At 37.6% G+C, this 22,871-nt stretch overlaps 1 protein-coding gene across 2 annotated transcripts in view; it reads right to left on the reverse strand.

Annotated features, from left to right (window-relative positions):
• Nucleotides 1–22,871, reverse strand: part of ADAMTSL3 (ADAMTS like 3) — a 355,931-nt gene that overhangs the window by 215,321 nt on the left and 117,739 nt on the right. For both annotated transcript variants that reach the window (XM_088025151.1, XM_088025150.1), the window contains exon 3: nt 21,807–21,934. In XM_088025151.1, the coding sequence (XP_087881277.1) occupies nt 21,807–21,934 (128 nt within the window). The remainder of the gene's footprint in view (nt 1–21,806; nt 21,935–22,871) is intronic.

The raw sequence follows: 22,871 nt of genomic DNA on the forward strand, positions 1-22,871 counted from the left end.
TAAAATTTTGATATACACTTTCCTCTAACAGACCAAAATATACCCTAAATCACTAGTGTATGGCTTTGTTCTAGTCTCCTGCCTGATCACAGTCTCTCCCATTTTTTCCTTTTCTTTTTTTTTTTTTGAAATCTTCTTCTTTCTTCTTTCAAACAACTTCTTATCAATTCCATTTATAAAACCTTTTATAATTTTCATCTTTACAGTCATCTTCCATCCCTTCATTGTATCAACCCTTATTTTGTACATATATAAGTCTTTCTTCCATTAAAATTTTAGGAGGCACTTTCTTCTAACAGACCAAAATACAACCAAAATCTAGTGTGTGGCACTGATCTATGCACTAGCCTGATCATATTTGATCATATTCTGTTTTTTATTTGTTTTGTTCTGTTTTTGTTTGTTTTTCTCTTTCTCTTTTTCTTTTTTTTTCTCTTTCTTTTTTCTTTCTTTCCCTTCCTTTTCCCCTGGTTTCAGGTCTTTTCTGATTTGTATAGAGTATATTTGCTGGGGACATTGTTAACCTGTTAGCATTTTGTTCTCTCATTCATCCATTCTCCTCTGGACAAAATGACAAGACGAAAAAAATCACCTCAGCAAAAAGAACAAGAGGTAGTACCGTCAGCCAGGGACATTCTCAATATGGACATTAGTACAATGTCAGACCTAGAGTTCAGAATCATGACTTTAAAGATACTAGCTGGGCTTGAAAAAACAGTGGAAGTTATTAGAGAAACCTTTCTGGAGAAATAAAAGAACTAAAATCTAACCAAGTCGAAATCAAAAAGGCTATTGATGAGGTGCAATCAAAAATGGGGGCACTAACTGCTAGGATAAATGAGGCAGAAGAGAGAATCACCAATATAGAAGACCAAATGATGGAGAATAAAGAGGCTGAGAAAAAGAGAGAGAAACAACTACAGGATCACGAGGGCAGAATTCGAGAGATAAGCGATACGATAAGACGAAACAAAATTAGAATAATTGGGATCCCAGAAGAAGAAGAAAGAGAGAGGGGCAGAAGGTATATTGGAGCAAATTATAGCAGAGAACTTCCCTAATGTGGGGAAGGAAACAGGCATCAAAATCCAGGAGGCACAGAGAACCCCTCTCAAAATCAATAAAAATAGGTCAACACCTTGACATCTAATAGTACAACTTATGAGTCTCAGAGACAAAGAGAAAATCCTGAAAGCACCTCGGGAGAAGACATATGGAACCTACAATGGTAGAAACACTAGATTGGCAACAGACCTATCCACAGAGACCTGGCAGGCCAGAAAGGACTGGCATGATATCTTCAGAGCACTAAACGAGAAAAATATGCAGCCAAGAATACTATATCCAGCTAGGCTGTCCTTAAAAATACAAGGAGAGATCAAAAGCTTCCAGAACAAACAAAAACTAAAGGAATTTGCAGACACAAAACCAGCCCTAAAAGAAATATTGAAAGGGGTCCTCTAAGCAAAGAGAGAGCCTAAAAGCAGCATAGACCAGAAAGGAACACAGACAATATACAGTCACAGTCACCTTACAGGCAATACAATGACACTAAATTCATATCTTTCAATAGTTACCCTGAATGTAAATGGGCTAAATGCCCCAACCAAAAGACGCAGGCTATCAGACTGGATTAAAAAACAAGACCCATCAATACGCTGTCTGCAAGAGACTCATTTTAGACCCAAAGACACCCCCACATTGAAAGTGAGGGGGTAGAAAACAATTTACCATGCTAATGGACACCAAAAGAAAGCTGGGGTGGCAATTCTTCTATCAGACAAATTAGATTTTAAAACAAAGACTGTAATAAGAGATGAAGAAGGACACTATATCCTACTTAACGGGTCTATCCAACAAGAAGATCTAACAATTGTAAATATCTATGCCCCTAACGTGGGAGCAGCCAATTATATAAGGCAATTAATAACAAAAGCAAAGAAACACATTGACAACAATACAATAATAGTGGGGGAATTTAACACTCCCCTCACTGAAATGGACAGATCATCTAAGCAAAAGATCAACAAGGAAATAAAGACTTTAAACGACACACTGGACCAAATGGACTTCACAGACATATTCAGAACATTCCATCCCAAAGCAACAGAATACACATTCTTCTCTAGTGCCCATGGAACATTCTCCAGAATTGATCACATCCTAGGTCACAAATCAGGTCTCCACTGATACCAAAAGATTGGGATTATTCCCTGCATATTTTCAGACCACAGTGCTTTGAAACCAGAACTGAATCACAAGAGGAAAGTCAGAAAGAACTCAAATACATGGAGGCTAAAGAGCATCCTACGAAAGAATGAATGGGTCAACCAGGAAATTAAAGAGGAATTTAAACAATTCATGGAAACCAATGAAAATGAAAACACAACTGTTCAAAATCTTTGGGATACAGCAAAGGCAGTCCTGAGAGGAAAGTATATAGCAATACAAGCCTTTCTCAAGAAACAAGAAAGGTCTCAAATACACAACCTAATCCTACACCTAAAGGATCCGGAGAAAAAACAGCAAATAAAGCCTAAACCCAGCAGGAGAAGACAAATAATAAAGATCAGAGCAGAAATCAATGAACTAGAAACCAAAAGCACAGTAGAACAGATCAACGAAACTAGGAGCTGGTTCTTTGAAAGAATTCACAAGATTGATAAACCCCTGGCCAGACTTATCAAAAAGAAAAGAGAAAGGACCCAAATCAACAAAATCATGAATGAAAGAGGAGAGATCACAACCAACACCAAAGAAATACAAACAATTATAAGAACATATTATGAGCAACTCTATGCCAGCAAAATGATAACCTGGAAGAAATGCGTGCATTCCTAGAGATGTATCAACTACCAAAACTGAACCAGGAAGAAATAGAAAACCTGAACAGACCTATAACCACTAAGGAAATCGAAGCAGTCATCAAAAATCTCCCAACAGACAAAAGCCCAGGACCAGATGGCTTCCCAGGGGAATTCCACCAAACATTTCAAGAATTAATAACTATTCTCCTGAAACTGCTCCAAAAAATAGAAATGGAAGGAAGATTTCCAAATTCATTTTATGAGGCCACCATTACCTTGATCCCCAAACCAGACAAAGACCCCATCAAAAAGGAGAATTACAGACCAATATCCTTGATGAACATGGATGCAAAAATTCTCACCAAAACACTAGCCAATAGGATCCAAAGGTACATTAAAAGGATTATTCACCATGACCAAGTGGGATTTATCCCTGGGCTGCAAGGTTGGTTCAACATCCTCAAATCAACCAACGTGATACAATACATTAACAAAAGAAAGAACAAGAGCAGATGCAGAAAAAGCATTTGACAAAGTACAGCATCCTTTCTTGATCATAACTCTTCAGAGTATAGGGATAGAGGGTACATACTTCAATATCATAAAAGCCATCTATGAAAAACCTACAGCCAATATCATTCTCGATGGGGAAAAGCTGAGAGCTTTTCCCCTAAGGTCAGGAACGCGGCAGGGATGTCCACTCTCACCACTGCTCTTCAACATAGTATTAGAAGTCCTAGTCACAGCAATCAGACAACAAAAAGAAATCAAAGGCATCCAAATCGGCAAAGAGGAAGTCAAACTCTCACTCTTTGCAGATGATAGGATACTGTATGTGGAAAACCCAAAAGACTCCACCCCAAAACTGCTAGAACTCATACAGGAATTCAGTAAAGTGGCAGGCTATAAAATCAGTGCACAGAAATCAGTGGCATTCCTATACACCAACAACAAGACAGAAGAGAGACAAATCAAGGAGTGAATCCCATTTACAATTGCACCCAAAACCATAAGATACCTAGGAATAAATTTAACCAAAGAGGCAAAGGATCTGTACTCAGAAAACTATAAAATACTCATGAAAGAAATTGAAGAAGACACAAAGAAATGGAAAAACGTTCCATGCTCATGGATTGGAAGAACAAACATTGTGAAGATGTCAATGCTACCTAGAGCAATCTACACATTCAAGGCAATCCCCATCAAAATTCCACCCACTGTTTTCAAAGAAATGGAACAAATAATCCTAAAATTTGTATGGAACCAGAAAAGACCCCGAATAGCCAGAGGGATGTTGAAAAAGAAAAGCAAAGCTGGCGGCATCACAATTCCGGACTTCCAGCTCTATTACAAAGCTGTCATCATCAAGACAGTATGGTACTGGCACAAAAACAGACACATAGATCAATGGAACAGAGTAGAGAGCCCAGACATGAACCCTCTACTCTATGGTCAACTAATCTTTGACAAAGCAGGAAAGCATGTCCAGTGGAATAAAGACGGTCTCTTCAACAAATGGTGTTCGGAAAATTGGACAGCCACATGCAGAAGAATGAAACTGGACCATTTCCTTACACCACACACAAAAATAGACTCCAAATGGTTGAAAGACCTAAACGTGAGACAGGAGTCCATCAAAATCCTAAAGGAGAACACAGGCAGCAACCTCTTCGACCTCAGCCGCAGCAACTTCTTCCTAGAAACATCGCCAAAGGCAACGGAAGCAAGGGCAAAAATGAACTATTGGGATTTCATCAAGATAAAAAGCTTTTGCACAGCAAAAGAAACAGTCCACAAAACCAAAAGACAACCGACAGAATGGGAGAAATTATTTGCAAATGACATATCTGATAAAGGGCTAGTATCCTAAATCTATAAAGAACTTATCAAACTCAAAACCCAAAGAACAAATAATCCAATCAAGAAATGGGCAGAAGACATGAACAGACATTTTTCCAAAGAAGACATCCAAATGGCCAACAGACACATGAAAAAGTGCTCAACATCGCTCGGCATCAGGGAAATCCAAATCAAAACCTCAATGAGATACCACCTCACGCCAGTCAGAATGGCTAGAATTAAGTCAGGAAACGACAGATGTTGGCGGGGATGCGGAGAAAGGGGAACCCTCCTACACTGTTGGTGGCAATGCAAGCTGGTGCAACCCCTCTGGAAAACAGTATGGAGGTTCCTCAAACAGTTGAAAATAGAGCTACCACATGATCCAGCAATTGCACTACTGGGTATTTACCCCAAAGATACAAATGTAGGGATCCGAAGGGGTACGTGCACCCCAATGTTTATAGCAGCAATGTCCACAAGCCAAACTGTGGAAAGAGCCAAGATGTCCATCGACAGATGAATGGATAAAGAAGAAGTGGTATATATACACAATAGAATATTACGCAGCCATAAAAGGAATGAGATCTTGCCATTTGCAATGACATGGATGGAACTGGAGGGTGTTATGCTGAGTGAAATAAGTCAATCAGAGAAAGACATGTATCATATGACCTCGCTGATATGAGGAATTTTTAACCTCAGGAAACAAACTGAGGGTTGTTGGAGTGGTGGGGGGTGGGAGGGATGGGGTGGCTGGGTGATAGACATTGGGTAGGGTATGTGCTATGGTGAGCGCTGTGAATTGTGCAGGACTGTTGAATCACACATCTGTACTTCTGAAACAAATAATGCAATATATGTTAAGAAAAAAAAAAAAGAAGAAGATAACCGGAGGGGAAGAATGAAGGGGAGTAAGTCAGAGGGGGAGACGAACCATGAGAGACGATGGACTCTGAAAAACAAACTGAGGTTTCTAGAGGGGAGGGAGATGCGGGGATGGGTTAGCCTGGTGATGGGTATTAAAGAGGGCACGTTCTGCGTGGAGCACTGGGTGTTATGCACAAACAATGAATCATGGAGCACTACATCCAAAACTAATGATGTAATGTATGGTGATTAACATAACAATAAAAAAATTTAAAAAGAAAGAAAAGATGCTCAACATGACTAATCATCAGGGAAATGCAAATTAAAGTCATAATGAGGTATCACTTTACACCTATCAGAATGGCTAAAATCAAAACACAAGAAATAGGTGTTGGCGAGGATGTGAAGATAAAGGAAGCTTCATGCACAGTTGGTGAGAAGACTTTATTTTTTAAAGCAGTTTAGGTTCACAGGGGAAGGTTCAGAGAGCTCCCACATGCTCCCTTCCCCCACACATGCATAGCCTCCCCCATTATCAACATCCCCAACAGAGTGGTACCTTTGTTACAATTGATGTATCTACAATGACACATCATGATCACCCAAAGTCCACAGATTACATTACTGTTAATTCTTGGTGTTGAACATCCAGTAGGTTTGAACAAATGTATAACAACATGTGTCCATCATTATGATATAATACAGAGTATTTTCACTGCCATAAAAATCCTCTGTGCCTTGCCTTTTCAGCCCTTCCCTACCCTAACACCTGACAACCACATTCTCTGGAGTTTTATCTTTTCCAAAATGTCATGTAGTTGGAATCACAGTGTACAGCCCTTTCAGATTGGTTTCTTTCACTTAGGGATGCATTTAAGGTTCCTCCATGTCTTTCCATGGATTAATAGCCATTTCTTTTTAGCGATAAATCATATTCCATTGTCTGGATGGACCACGGTTTATTTATCCATTCACCTACTAAGGACATCTTAGTTGCTTCCAAGACTTGGCAACTATGAATGAAGCTGCTGTAGACATCCATGTGCAGGTTTTTGTGTGGCTATTAGTTCTGGACTCCCTTGGGTAAATACCAAGGAGTGCCACTGCTGACTAGTGTGGTAAGAATGTTAAACATACTGCTAAACTATGTTCCAAGGTGGCTGCACCATTTTGCACTCCCACCAGCAATGAATGAGAGCTCCTGCTATTCCACATCCTCACCAGCATGTGGTGTGGTAAGGGTTCCAGATTTTTTACCTCTAATAGAAATGCAGTGGTAACTTGTTGTTTAATTTGCATTTCTCTGACAACATACGATGTGCAATGTCTTTCCATATGATCATTTGCCATCTCTATATCGTCTTTGGTGCAGTACCTGTAAAGGGCTTTGACCCATTTTTTAATTAGGCTGTCCATTTTCTTATCATTAAACTTTAATAGATCTTTGTATATTCCTTTATCAGATATGTCTTTTGCAAATATTTTCTCCCAGTCTGAGGTTTGTCTTCTCATTCTCTTGACATTGTCTTTTGCAGAGCGGAAGCTTTTAATTTTAATGAAGTGTCCTTGGTGGTGTATCTAAAAAGTCATTGTCATTGCCACACTCACGTGTTTTCTCCCACGTTATCTTCTAGACTTATATAGTTTCTGTGTTTTCTCCCACGTTATCTTCTAGACTTATATAGTTTCATGTTTTACATTTATGCCTATGATCCATTTTGAGTTAACTGTTATGAATCATGCAAATCTGGGTCTAAATTTTTTTTTTGGCATGTAAATGTGCTGTTGTTCCAGTACCCTATGTTGAAGAGACCATCTTTGCTCCATTGTGTTGCTTTTGCTCCTTTGTCAAAGATCAGGTGACTATATTCACGTGGGTCTATTTCTGGGCTCTCTATTCTATTCCATTGATCTATTTGTCTGTTCTTTCACCGATATCATATTGTCTTCATTACTGTAGCTTTATAGTAAGTCTAGATATCAAATAGTGTCAATCCTCCAACTGTGTCCTTCTTCAATCTTGTGTTGGCTATTCTGGGTCTGTCTCTCCACATAAATTTTAGAATCAGTTTGTCAATATCTTACAAAATAACTTGCTGGGCTTTTGACTGGGATTTCATTGAATTTATAGAACCAAGCTGGGAGGAACTGACATCTGGACAATATTGAGTCTTTCTGTCCATGGACATGGAATATCTCTTCATTCAGCTTTATTATTTTTAAAAAGTTTTATGTTCTACTTTACCTGGCATTTCTAGGTATTTTTTCCTAATTAATTTAAATCTTTTATTTAAAAATAATTATAAATCCCATGCATTTCTAAAAAAATAATGAAAAGAGATCCCATATACACTTGACGTTACTTCCCTCAATGGTAACATCTTGCAAAAGTATAGTATGATGACAGAATCAGGATACTGACATTAATATGGTCAAAATACAGAACATTTTAATCACCACAAGGATCTCTCAAGTTAACCTTTTATAGCTGTACCTTCTTTCTTTCCACCCTCACCTCCACCTTAATACCTGGCAACTATGAATCTGTTCTCCAATTCTTTAATTTTTGTCATTTTAAGAATACTGTAGTTGGTAACATTTGGAGAATGGCTTTTTTACCTCTGCAATCTCTGTGTTGATTCATTCTGGTTGTTGCATATATCAGTGGTCTTTTCCTTTTATTGCTGTGTTGCATTCCATGGTACGGAAGTACCACAGTTTAACCATTCACTCACCAAAGGGCATCTGAGTTACCTTCACTTTTTGGATATTACGGGTAAAGCTGCTATAAAAATTCACATACAAGTTTTAGAGTAAACAAAATATTCATATCATTTCTCTGGTATAAATGCCCAGGAGTACAACTACCGGGTTGTATGTTTACTTTTTAAAGAAACTGTCTGTTTTTCAGAGTGACTATACCATTTAATATTCCCACCACCAATATATGAGTGATCTGGTCTCTCTGCATCCTTGCCTGCATTTCATATTGTCATGATTTTTTTTTAGCCAAGCTAAGTATGTAATGATATCTCATTGTGATACTAATTTGCACTTCCCTAATACACAGTGATGGTAAGCATCTTTTTTATGTGCTCATTTGCCATATATCTATCTTCTTTACTGAAGCATCTGTTTATGTCTTTTGTTCATTTTCTAACTGGATTATCTGGTTTTTAATTATTGATTTTTAAGATTTATTAGATACTAGTCCTTTGCCAGATATGTGGTTTGCAGATATATATTTTCCCATTGATCTATGTGTTCATCCCTCTGCCAATACCACAGCTTTGATTAGCAGCTATATAATAAACCTTTATATCAGGTAGACTGATTCCTTCTACTCCATTATTTTTTTTTCAAGATTGTTTTAGCTATTCTAGGGTCTATGCCTTCCCATATAAATTTTAGAATAATATTGTTTTAGAATAATTATTTTAGAATAATCTACAAAAAAATACTGCTAGAATTTTGAGCGAAATTGGGTTTAACCTATAAATCAATCTGGGGAGAACTGAGCTCTTTCCCATGTTGACTCATCCAATCCATGAACACACTTGTCTCTATATTAATTTAGATCTTTGATTTTTTCATCAGCACTTCGCAGTGCTCAGCATACAAGTTCTGTAAACGTTTTGTTAGATTTACACCTAAGTATTTAACTTCTTTTGAGTAATTATAAATAGTATTATGTTTTTAATTTCAGTTTCTATGTGCTCATCACTAACAAGAGAAATAAAATAAATTTGTGAATGTTTGTTTCGCATCCTGTGACCTTGCCAAACTCACTTTTTTAGTTCTAGGGGTTATTTTGTAGATTCCTTGGGATTTTCTACATTGAGAAATGTTCCACATTGACAAATAAGGACAGTTTCATTTCTTCTTTTGGATTGGTATGTCTTTTATTTTCTTGCCTTATTGCATTGGGTTGAACCAGAGTGGTAAAAATAGACCTATTACTGATCTTAAGGAGAAACCATAACTATATCGTATATTTTTAACTATAGGTTTTCAGATATTTTTTATGAAGCTGAGGAAGTTCCCTTCCATTTCTATTTTTCTGAGAGTTCCTCATCATGAATCAGTGTTGACTTTTCTCAAAAACTTTTTATGCATCAATTGATATGGTCCTATGAATTTTTTCTTCTTTAGCTTGATAACTGAGTAGATTACAGTGACTGACTTTCAAATACTGAACCAGCCTTACATCCCTGAAATCAACCCCACTTGGTCAGAGTATATAACTCTTCTTATAGATTTCTGAATATTATTTGATAGCATTTTATTAATAATTTTTACATCTATATTTATGTGGAATATTGGTCTGTAGTTTTATTTTTGTATAGTTTTATCTGGTTTTGATATCAGACTAATACTATATTCATAAAATGAATAGGGAAGTATTCTCTCCTCTTCTGTTTTCCGGAAAAAAATTGTTTGGAATTGGCGCAAATTCTTCTTAAATACTTGGTAGAATTCACCAGTAAAACAATCTTGGCCTGAAGATTGTTTGGGGGTCAAGAGTTTTTATATTATGAATTCAATTTCCATAGTAGTTATGGAGCTACGTATCTTCTTCATATTAAGGATATGTCTGGATTTCATAGACCAAAGAAAGTAAGTCCAAAGACAGCAGTGGGGAATTTTTAAAAGCAATTCAGTTTGCTCTGCAGAATTCACAAAAGTCTCCAGAAGAGGCACATGAGATATTTCTGGAAATGGGATAAAGTTGGGGCCAAAAACAGTAAAACTGGTTGAAAGTCTGCCTAAGGAGCAGTTAGACTCCCAGCTCCCTTTCCTTACTTTGGCAAAACACTGCACATTATTATCTAAAGAGGGGAAGACAAAAAGTCTCCAGACTGAGAGATAACTTGGTTCAATTAAGGGCAAAGGTACCATACTGAAAATAGGGATTAAATAAAAAAATTCATATATTTAGAGCTGAGACCCCAGCTTTCAGCTCCACTTGGTTCCTAGACTGTTGGAATCAAAAGATCCTTGTCTGACAAGTCAGAGCAGCCCAAAATAAAACACCTAGGACATCATCAGGCAATGAGAAAGATGAACCACACCCCTACAATCAAGCTCACAACACTTTTTCTTAAATATGAATACACAAGGATCACCAGAAATCTTAGAAAAGTCTCTAACATGAGACGTAATGACAAACATGAAATCAAAAACAGTAATTTGGAAGGAACTAAGACTATGTGAGTAAAAGAAAACTTCCTCCTCAAAAAGTCTATTTATATGCTCGGAGATAAAAGAAAACATACTACATCCGGAGAACAGGGACAGAATGCTGTTGTTGTTGTTGTTTTTTAATTCAAGGAATAAAAAAAAATCTCAGAAAAGGTAAACAGAGAAATATATATATATATATACAGTACTTAGCAAGCTAGAAAATAATAAGTTTAGGTAAATTTCCCAGAAAATAGGGCAAATGGACAAAGAGAAGAAAATAAAAAGTCTAATATCTGAATAATAAGAGTTTCAACAAAAGAGAATAGAGAAAAAATGAAGAGAAGAAATCATCAAAGAAATAACTCATGTCTTAAAGGAGTAAATTTTCATAGTGAGAGAGTCCATGGTGAGTATAATACAGTGGGTGAGAACAGACCCACACCAAGACATAGCATTATGAAATTTCAGAAAAATGGGAGCAGACAAATGCTTTTATAGACATCCAGAGAGGAGGAAAAAAGGATAGGAAATCAGAATGCCTTCAGATTTCACAATAACACCACTCTGTATTGGAAGACAGTGACACTTGAAGATAAATGCCTTTGAGTTTCTAAGGAAAAATCATTTCTACATAATTCTGTACCTGGAAAACCATCCTTCAACTTTGAGAGTAAAATAAAGACATTTTCAGATATCCAGGAAGCTCCTGAAAAATGTACTCCATAAAACGAAGAGGAAGTTATGAGAAGAAAAAAAGAGAGGTGATTAGGGAACAGGAGGTCGAACCCAGGAGAGAGGTAAATGACATACACAGGATGGCAATAAGATGAGACTCAGGATGCCCTGAGTTCCTAGCTAGAGAGCAGCTAGTTCAACGTAAGGCAGTTAGGAATTCTCCAGGAAAGAAGTCTAAGACACGACGAAAGAGAATGAAAATTAGAAAAACTTGTGAAAATTAGAATAGCTAATTTTTTTTGAATTAGTGATAAAATGTAGAAAACTAAGAAAGCAAGCAAATAAATGAAGAGCCTATTATGGATTCTAGAGGAAAGAAAAATACACTCAGGAAAGGAAAAACAATCATACTATATTACATGACTCAGCTGTGAGTAGTATAAGGATCACAGTCATAATAATTTAAACATTGAACAGTGGTCTAGCCAAAGTTGCATATGACCCTAGGATGAGGAACTAAAAGTAAGAGAGAGAGTATTTGCATGTGTGTGTGTGTGCACACGTGCACACGTGCACAAACATACATGCACACTCAGGTAACGAGAGGTGTGAGAGTTGCTAAAATCCTCATCTCCCAAAGTACGAATCTAATAGATAATGCTTACAACCGAACAATCAAGAAGTTGCAACATAAGCTTTAGAAATTTAGAATAAATACAAAAACAGTTACCCCTGGGGAATGAAATGATGGCAAGTAGGGGATCCAGAGACTTTTCACCTCCAGCCTCGTTGAGCTATTTGGCTCTTCAAACTATATACATGTACCTCTTTGAAAAAAAGAAAGAAACATGCAAAAACTTTTTTTAAAAATCCATATTCCCCAATTTAGCTTTCAATATTCTTCACAAAATGGCCAACGCTTACCTATCTCATGGACCTATACTATAGTCAAGTAGGCTTCTCTTTAATCAATGCCAGGATTTATTAATTCATTTACTTATTTATAAAATAAAATTTGCTAAATTTCCAACATATGTCAGTAGTAACATTGAACATAAGGAGATGAAAGACACAGTCTATGCCACCTAAATTTGGTCTCAGTCGTGGAAACAGAAAAATAAAAGAACACAGTGAAATAAACACTCTTATAAAAATATTCACAAGATCCCATGGAAACATGGAAGAGTTGCACATAACCTAGTAAAGGGTAAGAATTGCCAACAAGTGCTTAAAGGAAGAAATGAGGATTCAGAAGAGTTTTCAAGGTCAACTATGTGTCAACCAGAAAAAGGGGGAAAGGAAGCTGTAGTCAGAAGGAAGAGTTGATAGTGACCAAAAAATGCAAGTTGATAGTGAGCACACATTCAATTACCCATTCAATTAACACTGTTTGGGTGCAAATCACATGTTAGATACTATGTTAGACCTTGGAGTGGTGAAATCTTTGACCTTTTCCTAAAAGGACTCCTATTTTGCCAACAATTTTAAAAAGCACAAAAGAGGAACATCAAAGTTATACCAAGGTGTCAAGATAGGTTTCCTAAATGAGGGTGACCTTGCAAAATCAGTAAGAATTAGCCAGGTATCATACTAAGAAAAAAAAAAAAAAAGACCCAAAAGCACACAAGATACAATGCAGATGATTAAGACAGTAGACACAGAAAAGGGTCAGGTTTAATGTGAAGGAAAGAATGTAAGGTAAGAAATATGCCATAGGAGCATTTTAAAACTTCATTAGAAGTCAATAAATTGACCTCTCTCTCTCTCTCTCTCTCTCTCACACACACACACACACACACACACACACAAATTCAAGTAGCAAAGATCTTTAAAAATCACCCCCAAATATACAGAAAAAGACAAAAGAGATGAAAGTGATTGGAGAGAACACAATAGAACTGGAAGGCAGACAGAAGTAACTGATGTTCATGCAGGCCAAAACAAAGGGGCAAGGACCAACAGTGAATGACACAATAGAAGAAAAGTTTTCCTACAATAAATAAGAATCGAAATCTGCACAACAAAGTATAGCTACTATGTGTCAGGGACAAATAAATTTTTTAAAACACTGAGAGCTAGGGGCGCCTGGGTGGCTCAGTCGGTTAAGCGTCTGCCTTCAGCTCAGGTCATGATCCCAGGCTCCTGGGATCAAGCCCCGCATTGGGGCTCCCTGCTCAGCGGGAAGCCTGCTTCTCCCTCTCCCGCTCCCCCTGCTTGTGTTCCCTCACTCGCTGTCTCTCTGTCAAATAAATAAATAAAATCTTTTAAAAAAAATAAATAAAAGACTGAGAGGTAGACACAACCTTATAAAATTCTTGACTTGATGAAAAAAATTAAGTCTTCTGTAGGCTGCCACACAGAACAAATAGCTTATCTACAAATGAACAAAAAAACCTCACCCTGGCCTAAGCGATCTGTGAGCAGCCACAGTATATATACCGAACATGACGGAAAAAGAACCTCTGGGTCTTGAGGAGGAAAATTTCTGTCTCAGGAATTTTATACCTAAATAAGCCACTCACTGTTTATGTGTGAAGGCAAGAGAAAGACATTTTCAGATATATAAGGACTCATAAAGTATAAGACCCACAGCTTTTTCCTGAAATTAAAAAGGCTATAAAGCCCTGCTGCTTGAAGTGTGGTCTATGGACAAGCAGCATTGACATCACCTGGGAATTTGTTAGAAATGAAAGTTCTTGGGCCCCACTCCAGACCTACTGAATCAAAGTTTATATTTTAACAAGATCCCTAGGTGATTCATAGGCACATCAAAATTCCAGAAGCACAGCTCAAACCATATCCCTGCCAACGAAGTGATGATTCAAAATGAAGAACTAAGAAGACTGATAATGAGCACTGAAATCATGTACGCACACATACACAACGAAGTTTCAACAAAGGTCTGAAATAGGATTATGAAAGAAAAGATACAAAGGAAAATATGAGTATAAAATCTCAAACAATAATAAAACCTAAGAAGTGGAAATGAAGAGGAAAAGCATAAAATATTCATCATCTTGCATTGGAGCAATCAGAAGAAACTATTTTATTATTGGCATTGGCATTGATAGTTATAAAGTAATTATTAAAATATGGCTTTCAAACATCTTCAATTTAATCATCAGTTAAAAAAAAACCCAGATCATATATATAATTTCCAAATTACCAGAGGTAAAATTTCAGAGAAAAACATAAAAGAAAAAAGATTTTAAATAGAAATAGTAATCTGAGCACATATATTGAACTCCTTCCCCCATACAAATGCATACTGAAATGATCAACCAGGTACGTTAATAAGTGGACCTCTCTATATCATACCTGGAAATCCAAAGAGGCTAGACACGACCCAGAAACTTTGAGATATAGTGTAAGCAAGTCTGAATTAAAGGGAGTGTATAAATATACTACTCACTGTACACACAAGGGAAGCCTGCCTTTGAAGTAAGCAAAAGAGATCAGTAGGAGAACCTACCAATACCCAGCCAATTAAAGTGGACAATGGAGCCACAATTCCCGGCAATTAATAGCATGGGGGTGGCTAGCATAAGACAAAAATGTAAAGGCATATAAGATCCCACTGCATGTGGGTCCCTGTGAAATCTCAGTTCCTACATGGGCTACGCTACTCTGGAAGGCTTACATACAGGATAGGTACTGCAGAAACTATCTCCAAATAGAGGAAAGCCACAATCATAGAAAAGAAATTCGTTTAGCAGAAAGGCAAATTCCTTCCCATGAATGCCTTCAATTGTGCTTCCTGTTGACCTCCCAGCATGGAGATACTGACCCAAAGCTGCAGTAGACCCAGAGCAGTGATTCTCACCCAGGCAGAGGGCATTTTTCCCATGGAGATCCAGAACTGAATTAACAAGGGACTTGATCAAATGCTGACTCTAATCCAGACCCCTGGTATTTGGAGTATAAGGACTTGGAGATACACACACACACACACACACACACACACACACGTACACATAGACTTTTTTTTAAAGGTTTATTTATTTATTAGAGAGAGAGAGAGCAGGAGGAGGGGGAGAGGGAGAGAGCATCTTAAGCAGACTCCATGCTGAGTCCAAAGCCCAACATGGAGCTTGATCTCATGATCTCAGGATCATGACCTGAGCTGAAACCAAGAGTCAGACACTTAACCAACCACACCACCCAAGCACCCCACATATATACATATTTTTTTTTAAAAAATTAGCTCTTATTGCTTAAATGGAAGCTTTGACCATCAACTGTTTGCAGCCAAGTCTTTCCTAATATATGTATTTTGGGCAATAAACTTCCTTGTAAGGATGGATTAAGGTACATCTTCCAAGTTTTGATATAGATGATCCCTCTTTATTTCTGATAATGCTTCCTTCCTTCATTTCTACTTTGACACCAGTATGGCTTCACCAATTTCCTTTTAATTAGTGTCACATGTTATAGCTTCTTCCTACACTTTTATTTTCAGGTGTTCTTACAGGTAACATTTGTCTCTAGTAAACAGCGTGTGATTTTTGTTTTATCCTCTAACAAATTGTATCTTTTAACTAGACTACATAGTCCATAAACATCTAATGTAACAACCGATATATCTGGGCGTTCAAATCTACCATCTTACCATTTCTTTTCTATTTTCACACTCACTCTACTTCCATTTCCTCTCCTTGAGTTTTCTCTTTCGTGAGTTATTAGGAATTAATTATTTTATCATTATTCTACTTCTCTCTATGATGGTTGTTAGTTATATAATTTTCTATTATGCTTTTAATGGTAACCCTAAAAATGACAACATCTATCCTTGACTTTGAAAAGTCAAATGTAAGTTAGTTACTTTTATGATTTTCTGGGCAATTCAAAAACCTTAGATCATTTTAACTCCACTTGCCCCCTTCCCAAATTTCATGTCATGGTTTCCTTCTCTTTTTAATTCTACATATACTTAAATCCCACAAAACTTACTATTATTGCTTTAAGTGGTTAATAGTCATTTACATTTCTGTTCTCAATTGCTCTTCATTTCCTCCCGCATTTCCATTCTCCATATGGGAACATCTTCCTTCTACCTGAAGAAATCCTGTTAAAATCTTTTAACACAATTCTGAAGTTTTTGTTTGTCTGAAAACATCTTTATTTCATCTTCACATGTGAAGGCTATTTTTCCTAGGTAGAGAATTCTATTGTAATAGTTATTTTCATTCAAGATGTTAAACAGGTTGTTTCATTATCTTCTAATGAGAATTTATCAGTCAACCTTATTTTTGCTCCTTTGAAGATATCTTTTCTCTGCAGCTTCTTTTAAGATTTTGCTATAATGTGTTTATGTACATTTATTCTGTTTGGGGTTTGCTGAGCTTCTTGAATTTGTGGCTTAACATCTCCAGAGCAGTAACTTTTAGAAGTTTTGGAAAATTCTTGGCTACTATCTCTTCAAATAGTGCTTCTACTCTATTCCCTATCTCTTTTCCTTTTAGGACTCCAATTGCACATGCTTTAGCCTTTTTCACCTTATACCATATATCCTTTATTCCATTTCCTGTGTTTTTTTCCCTCTATAATTTAGCCAGGATAGTTCTGCAAACCTATACTCTCTTCTGCTATTTCTAATCTACTGTTAACAGCATCTATTTAGTTCTTCATTTTAGTTATCATAGGCTTCTGTTCTCAAATTTCCATTTCATTCTCTTTTATGGATTCCAGTTCTCTGGTAAAATCCTGTATTTTGTCATTTAGTCTTATAAACATATTTATTACAGGGTTTTTGTTTTGTTGTTGTTGTTGTTGTTTTTCACACACAGATCTAACAGCTCCAGTACCTGTTTCTATTGCCTGTTTTTTCTCTTGATCCTATCTCATGGTAAGACTGGTAACGTTTTATTAAATTATGAGCTTGATCTATGAAAATCTGTATAATCCCTGGTTGATGTCATCTTCCATCAGGGTATTTTAGGGTTTTCTTTTTTAAAGCTTCTTGGAGGCAGTTGAAATAGCAACACATTTTATCACTCAAACTAGGGTTGAGCTCATTCAAAACTGGGTTTCAGTCTTAATAACATCTAGTTTATTTAGGACTGTTTTTTTTTTTCCTTTCTCCTAGGGTATAGTCCTTCAGGAATACCAATGTATCACCTGAGGTGTCTACCAGGGCTTTGAACACCAATTTTTATGTTCCAGGACCATGAGACTGTCAATAAATCTGCTTAGCTTCTCAACCTCTTTGTAACTGCTTTCTCGTTGGCCTCTCTGCCTTTCACTGCTTAAGAATCAGTGAATGCCTGGATGAAAAGCATAGCTCAGGTAAAATCACTTTTCTGCATATTGCTTCCTTCAGGGATCTTAGAATCTCAAGTTCTAAGTCCATGACTATGTTTACTTCTCAATTTCTGGTTCCTAGTTGCCCATCACTGAGCTGTTAATATCGTCAATCATTTTTATTAATCCAAAGAGAAGTGAGACAAATAAGAGCAAAAGAGTGGATTTTCATAAAGCTAAATGAATTCAATTTAAAGACAGGTTTTTAAATCTAAGAGTACATCCTACCTTTAGATGTTGAAATGACAAGATTCTGATTCTAATTCTTTTTTGAAAAGTCTGTGATGGTAGACCACAGTTGAATTTTGTTTGTTCATTTTTATTTTTGTCCTTATTTGACTGAATAATTGACAATCTATATTAATTCCAAATAGGCCTTTTTTTTTTTTTTTAATTTTACTAGTGTGTGAAATTCAAAAGTCTAAGAATCAGATTCTTTACCCTGGCCCAGAAATCCACCTTCTTCTTCAATATTGGCCCATTCTGCTGTCTCACTTGTCTGGGGTTCTCCTGGCATAAAAGCCTCTTTTCATTTCCTGCTCTAGCACCTTTATATATGCTTCTCCCACACTCTGAATTTTTTGTTCCATAACTCTCCCCTATAAGAACTATGAGAGCAGACTCTGTGTTAGTTTAATTCACAACTGTTAAACTCCTTGCATATATTAAGGCATCAAAAGGGTCTGGTGAGGAGATATTTGCAAATGACATATCAGATAAAGGGTTAGCATCCAAAATATATAAAGAACTTATACAACTCAACACCAAAAAACTCCCCAAATAATCCAATTAAAAATGGGCAGAAGACATGAAGAGACATTTCTCCAAAGAAGACCTACAGATGGCCAACAGACACATTAAAGATGCCCAATATCACTCATCATCATCAGGGAAATACAAATCAAAACCACAGTGAGATATCACATCATACCTGTCAGAATGACTAAAATTAAAAACACAAAAAACAACAAATGTTGGCAAGGATGTGGGAAAAAAGGAACCCTCATGCACTGTTGGCAGGAATGCAAACTGGTAGAGCCACCATGGAAAACAGTATGATTTTTTTTTTTTTAATTGAAAATAGAACTACCAAAAGATCCAGTAATTCCATAGTGGGTATTTACCCAAAGAAAATGAAAACACTAATTTAAAAAGATACATGCACCCCTATGTGTATAGCAGCATTATTTACAACAGCCAAATTATGGAAGCAGCCCAAGTGCCCACAACAGATGAATAGATAAAGAAGATATGTTCACAATAGAGTATTAGCCGGCCATAAAAAAGAATGAAATCTTGCCATTTGCAACAACCTGGATGGATCTAGAGAGTATAATGCTAAGTGAAATAAGTTAGAGAAAAACAAATACCATTTAGGAGACAAAACAAACAAAGAAAACAAGAAACAAACCAAAAAAACAGACTCTTAAGTATAGAGAACAAACTGATGGTCACCAGAAAGGAGGTGGGTGGGGGCATGGGAGAAACAGGTGAAGGAGATTAAGAATACACTTATAATGATGAGCACGGAGTAGTGTACAGAATTGCTGAGTCACTACACTATACATCTGAAACTAATCTAACCTGTATGTTAACTATACTAGAAGATGACAGATGATAGAGATAGATAGATAGATAGATAGATAGATAGATAGATAGATAGATAGATGGCTTTATTTTTAAAAGGGTCTGGTGCTGAAGACACCTCAGTAGAGAATTATAAAGAGGAAGGATTTCTGAAGATTTCTTTGAGAAATGTGTGCTATGAGCCTACTTTTCACTCTGCCCCACCAAGAAAGAAAAGGGATGAGGGCTTCAATCTGCTAACTCCAAATCAAGGGGATGAAATTTTAGGGACATGACTTAAAGAGTGCAATCCGTGTCTCCTGCAGTTGGTTGGTGGCTAGTTCATACCTGAGAAATTTAAGGGCAGAGAGTTTGGTCACAGTGCCTGTGTATGAAGAGTAGGTATTGCTGCAATGAATCCCAGCACTTCAAGAGTTTGTTTAGCAAAGTTCACAGGAGGGTTTCTGGTGAGCCAGAGGCGGGCCACATGCAAAACAGGCAGCATAGAGCTGTCTTAGGAACCTGCCAAGATGACCACTGAGGGGTGAGTAGACATCAACAGGGGGACACCTGGAGTATGCCTAGTTGTCCGAGAGTTAAGGAAAGAACGGTATTACCAAGACAGGATTGTGAACAGCACATTTCAAGGTCACTGCTGGCAAGACATGCCAAGGGACTGGGAGAAAAGAGGAAATAGTGCTTCAGAGAAATCCATCAAAGTGTTCACAACAGAAGGAGACAGCTTTAAACATCTGCCAAACCACAGAGCACCGAGACATGCTCACTAACATCAAGACAGACCTCCTCCTACTGCTGCTCTCCTCATGCCCATATTGCCCTTCCTGATTAGGTGCAGAACAGACAGAAGCACCTTAGCAACTTCCTTCCTTATCCGGAGTGTTTAATGATCAGCTGACCCCCAGTCAGGAAAGAGAAGATGCACATTCATACACACACTAAAATAGATCACTTAGCAAAATCATATTCCAGACAAAATCAAAGTTATTTTTTAATTAACAAAATAACCAATAAATATGTAAGCACTTTGGTTGCATGACAAAATGACAAAAGTGGTCATTCATGGTCTTCAATATATTCATCCAATTCTTTTTAACAAATATAAGTACATACTATTAAAAAAAAGACAAACACAAATAAACCCCACTCCTTCTCCAACTGAACCCCACCACCGATTGCAAATTATTCAGACTCCTCAGATTTGGAGGCCACAGAGTGGTGCTAAAGTCCTACCTTCCGGACACCAGACTCTATGCTGGAAACTTCTCCCCCAAGTGACTGAAGAGCAGTGGGAAATATCTTATTCCACACATGAGAAGTCCCTCCCTGAACCTTGCCCACAGGCACACGGCCCTCCTACTGTAGGCTTCACTGGGATCAATACATGCCAGTACAGCATAATATCCTGTCATCCTTCCACACAGCATGACACACTTAGAGTAAGAGGGTCTTCATTTCCTCCCCAAGGTAACAATATAGGGGAAGCAGGTATACCAATTTTGTCTATGCAAGACTAATCCCTGGATTCAGTTGTGCAACCATTCACTTAGAGCCCAGTGCCCTGAGTTGAAACTCAGCCTGGGGTAATGTCACCAGCAGCGCCTCCAACAGCCTCCCCCTGCTGTCCTGCAGTGAACTAAGAGTCCTCCTTCTCAAGGCCACATCACAATCTCCCAACTGTCCCACCGCACACTGTCTCAAAGAAACTGGAGGATGTATGTGGTCACTCTTTAATATCCCATAAAACAGTGACACCAATGAATCCCAACATGAGCTAGACAAAATATGTTCTCCCTGAATTTCTGATCTATACCTTGACACTCTTCAGGAATAATCAACTTACCCTTTTGCTTTACAATATCCCAAATCTGAAGACAGCTGCCATGATCCTGGAGCCTTCCTTTTGTCCAGAACCAGGACATCAGGTTTCATCAACCTGGGGCTCTGTCTTACCTGACAGCAAAGGTAAATTCTTGGCTGGGATTTAAACTGCCCTATGAAGGATTACCTCAAATTGTCCCAAAAGCAATGACAGGTGTGAGCTTCTTACAAACTTATGGGTTTTTTAAGAAGCAGATCTTACATTTTAACACATTATTTAATATAAGCGTACCTAAGATGTGAAAACAGAACTTGCATTACCTTCTTAATCGATGGGTTGCTCAGAGAAAGTGAACAAGAAATGAACTCAAATTGAAATAATTCAAGGGTAGAACCCGGAAGACTTGAGCCATTATCCCTAGTCTTGACAATTTGGGGCAAGTGACTTAACATGCCAGTCTTCCCTCCTGCAAAGCTTAAAGTGTCTAGTGCCCCAGGCTCCTTTGAGCTGGGAGTCTCATGTGGATGGACTATGACCACACTCATGAAAATGGGGCCGTTACTATTTAAATATGGTAACTTGAGGATGACTAATATTTATATATAGCAGATGTCATATCACCATCCTAGTACCCTTCCAAAGCCTAGAAGCCAAGCTGTCTCCCCAGACCCACCCTTCAAAGGCACTGACATCCATGGAGAAGAGCAGGTAAAACCACCACTTACCTCCCAGTCAAGCACCTCCGAAGAGAGTACGATGCCCCTCCCCCGCAAGTCCTCGAGCAGTCGCTCCAGCTGCCCCAAGCATCCCAGTTGCTGTCTTTGTCTTCATCGGAACGAGTGTTTCTTGAGGTCTAGAATGAGAAAAAACACAATAAATTATAGACAAATTTGCAAGAACTATCCCCAAGCTTCTCCAGTTTTTCCAGAGTCTTATTCTAAACTGTTCACAGAGGAGAAGGTTGCCTACAGATGCTTTGCTTTGGATTGGCTACATTAAGCGCGCACGCACACACACACACAGTTTTATATGGAAACTAGTGTCACATAAGTACCCTTCCACTTTATGAAGGTTTTGTCCGGGCAGCTTCTAAGCTCAGTTTTAAATCTGAGATTTTATCATTCCAAAATTTAACTAGGCTAAGTTATGTTTTATAACCTATGCAGCAGGGTCCCAGCACGCACCTAAAACTTCTCACCACTGAAATCCTGGCTTGCCCTTCTGTCAGACAGATGGGCGCTAGCTCCAAGGAAATTATTTTGCATGAGATTTGTGGAATCTCCTGAAAAGGGCTCCATCCCAAGAAAACAAAGTAATTAAAGCCTTGGGGATCCAAGAAAATAGAGAAGGGTACACCAATTAAACCACCTAATTAATTTGATTTAATTAGTCTTCTGGAATGGCCACCATTGACTTATGTTGGGATACTTTAGGGAAAAGAGGAGGACAGGTATATGTTAAAAATATACAGACAGATATAGATGTAGATATGAGAAGAAATGATGTGTACTACTTACATAAAATTATAAAACTTCACTAAAGGGCCTAGAGTGGGAGAAACGTACATAGTCCTAAATGGGTAGACTCAAAACTATAAAATGTTAATTCTCTCCAAATTAACTTATAAATTTATAACAACTCCAATCAAACTCCCCAAGGGAATTTTTTTTGAACCCAACAAAATGATTCCAAAGTTCATCTGGTGGAGTGAAAGTCTACAAGAGCCAAGAAAAAAACTGTAAAAGAAGGGAAATTGGAGGGAAATTGCCTCAATTAAGGGTAGAGAGCTG

This window comes from Eumetopias jubatus, unplaced genomic scaffold (assembly GCF_037043125.1).
Source record: "Eumetopias jubatus isolate StellerSeaLion01/CBP00866 unplaced genomic scaffold, mEumJub1_p1.0 scaffold_7, whole genome shotgun sequence".
Classification (NCBI taxonomy): Eukaryota; Metazoa; Chordata; class Mammalia; order Carnivora; family Otariidae; genus Eumetopias; species Eumetopias jubatus.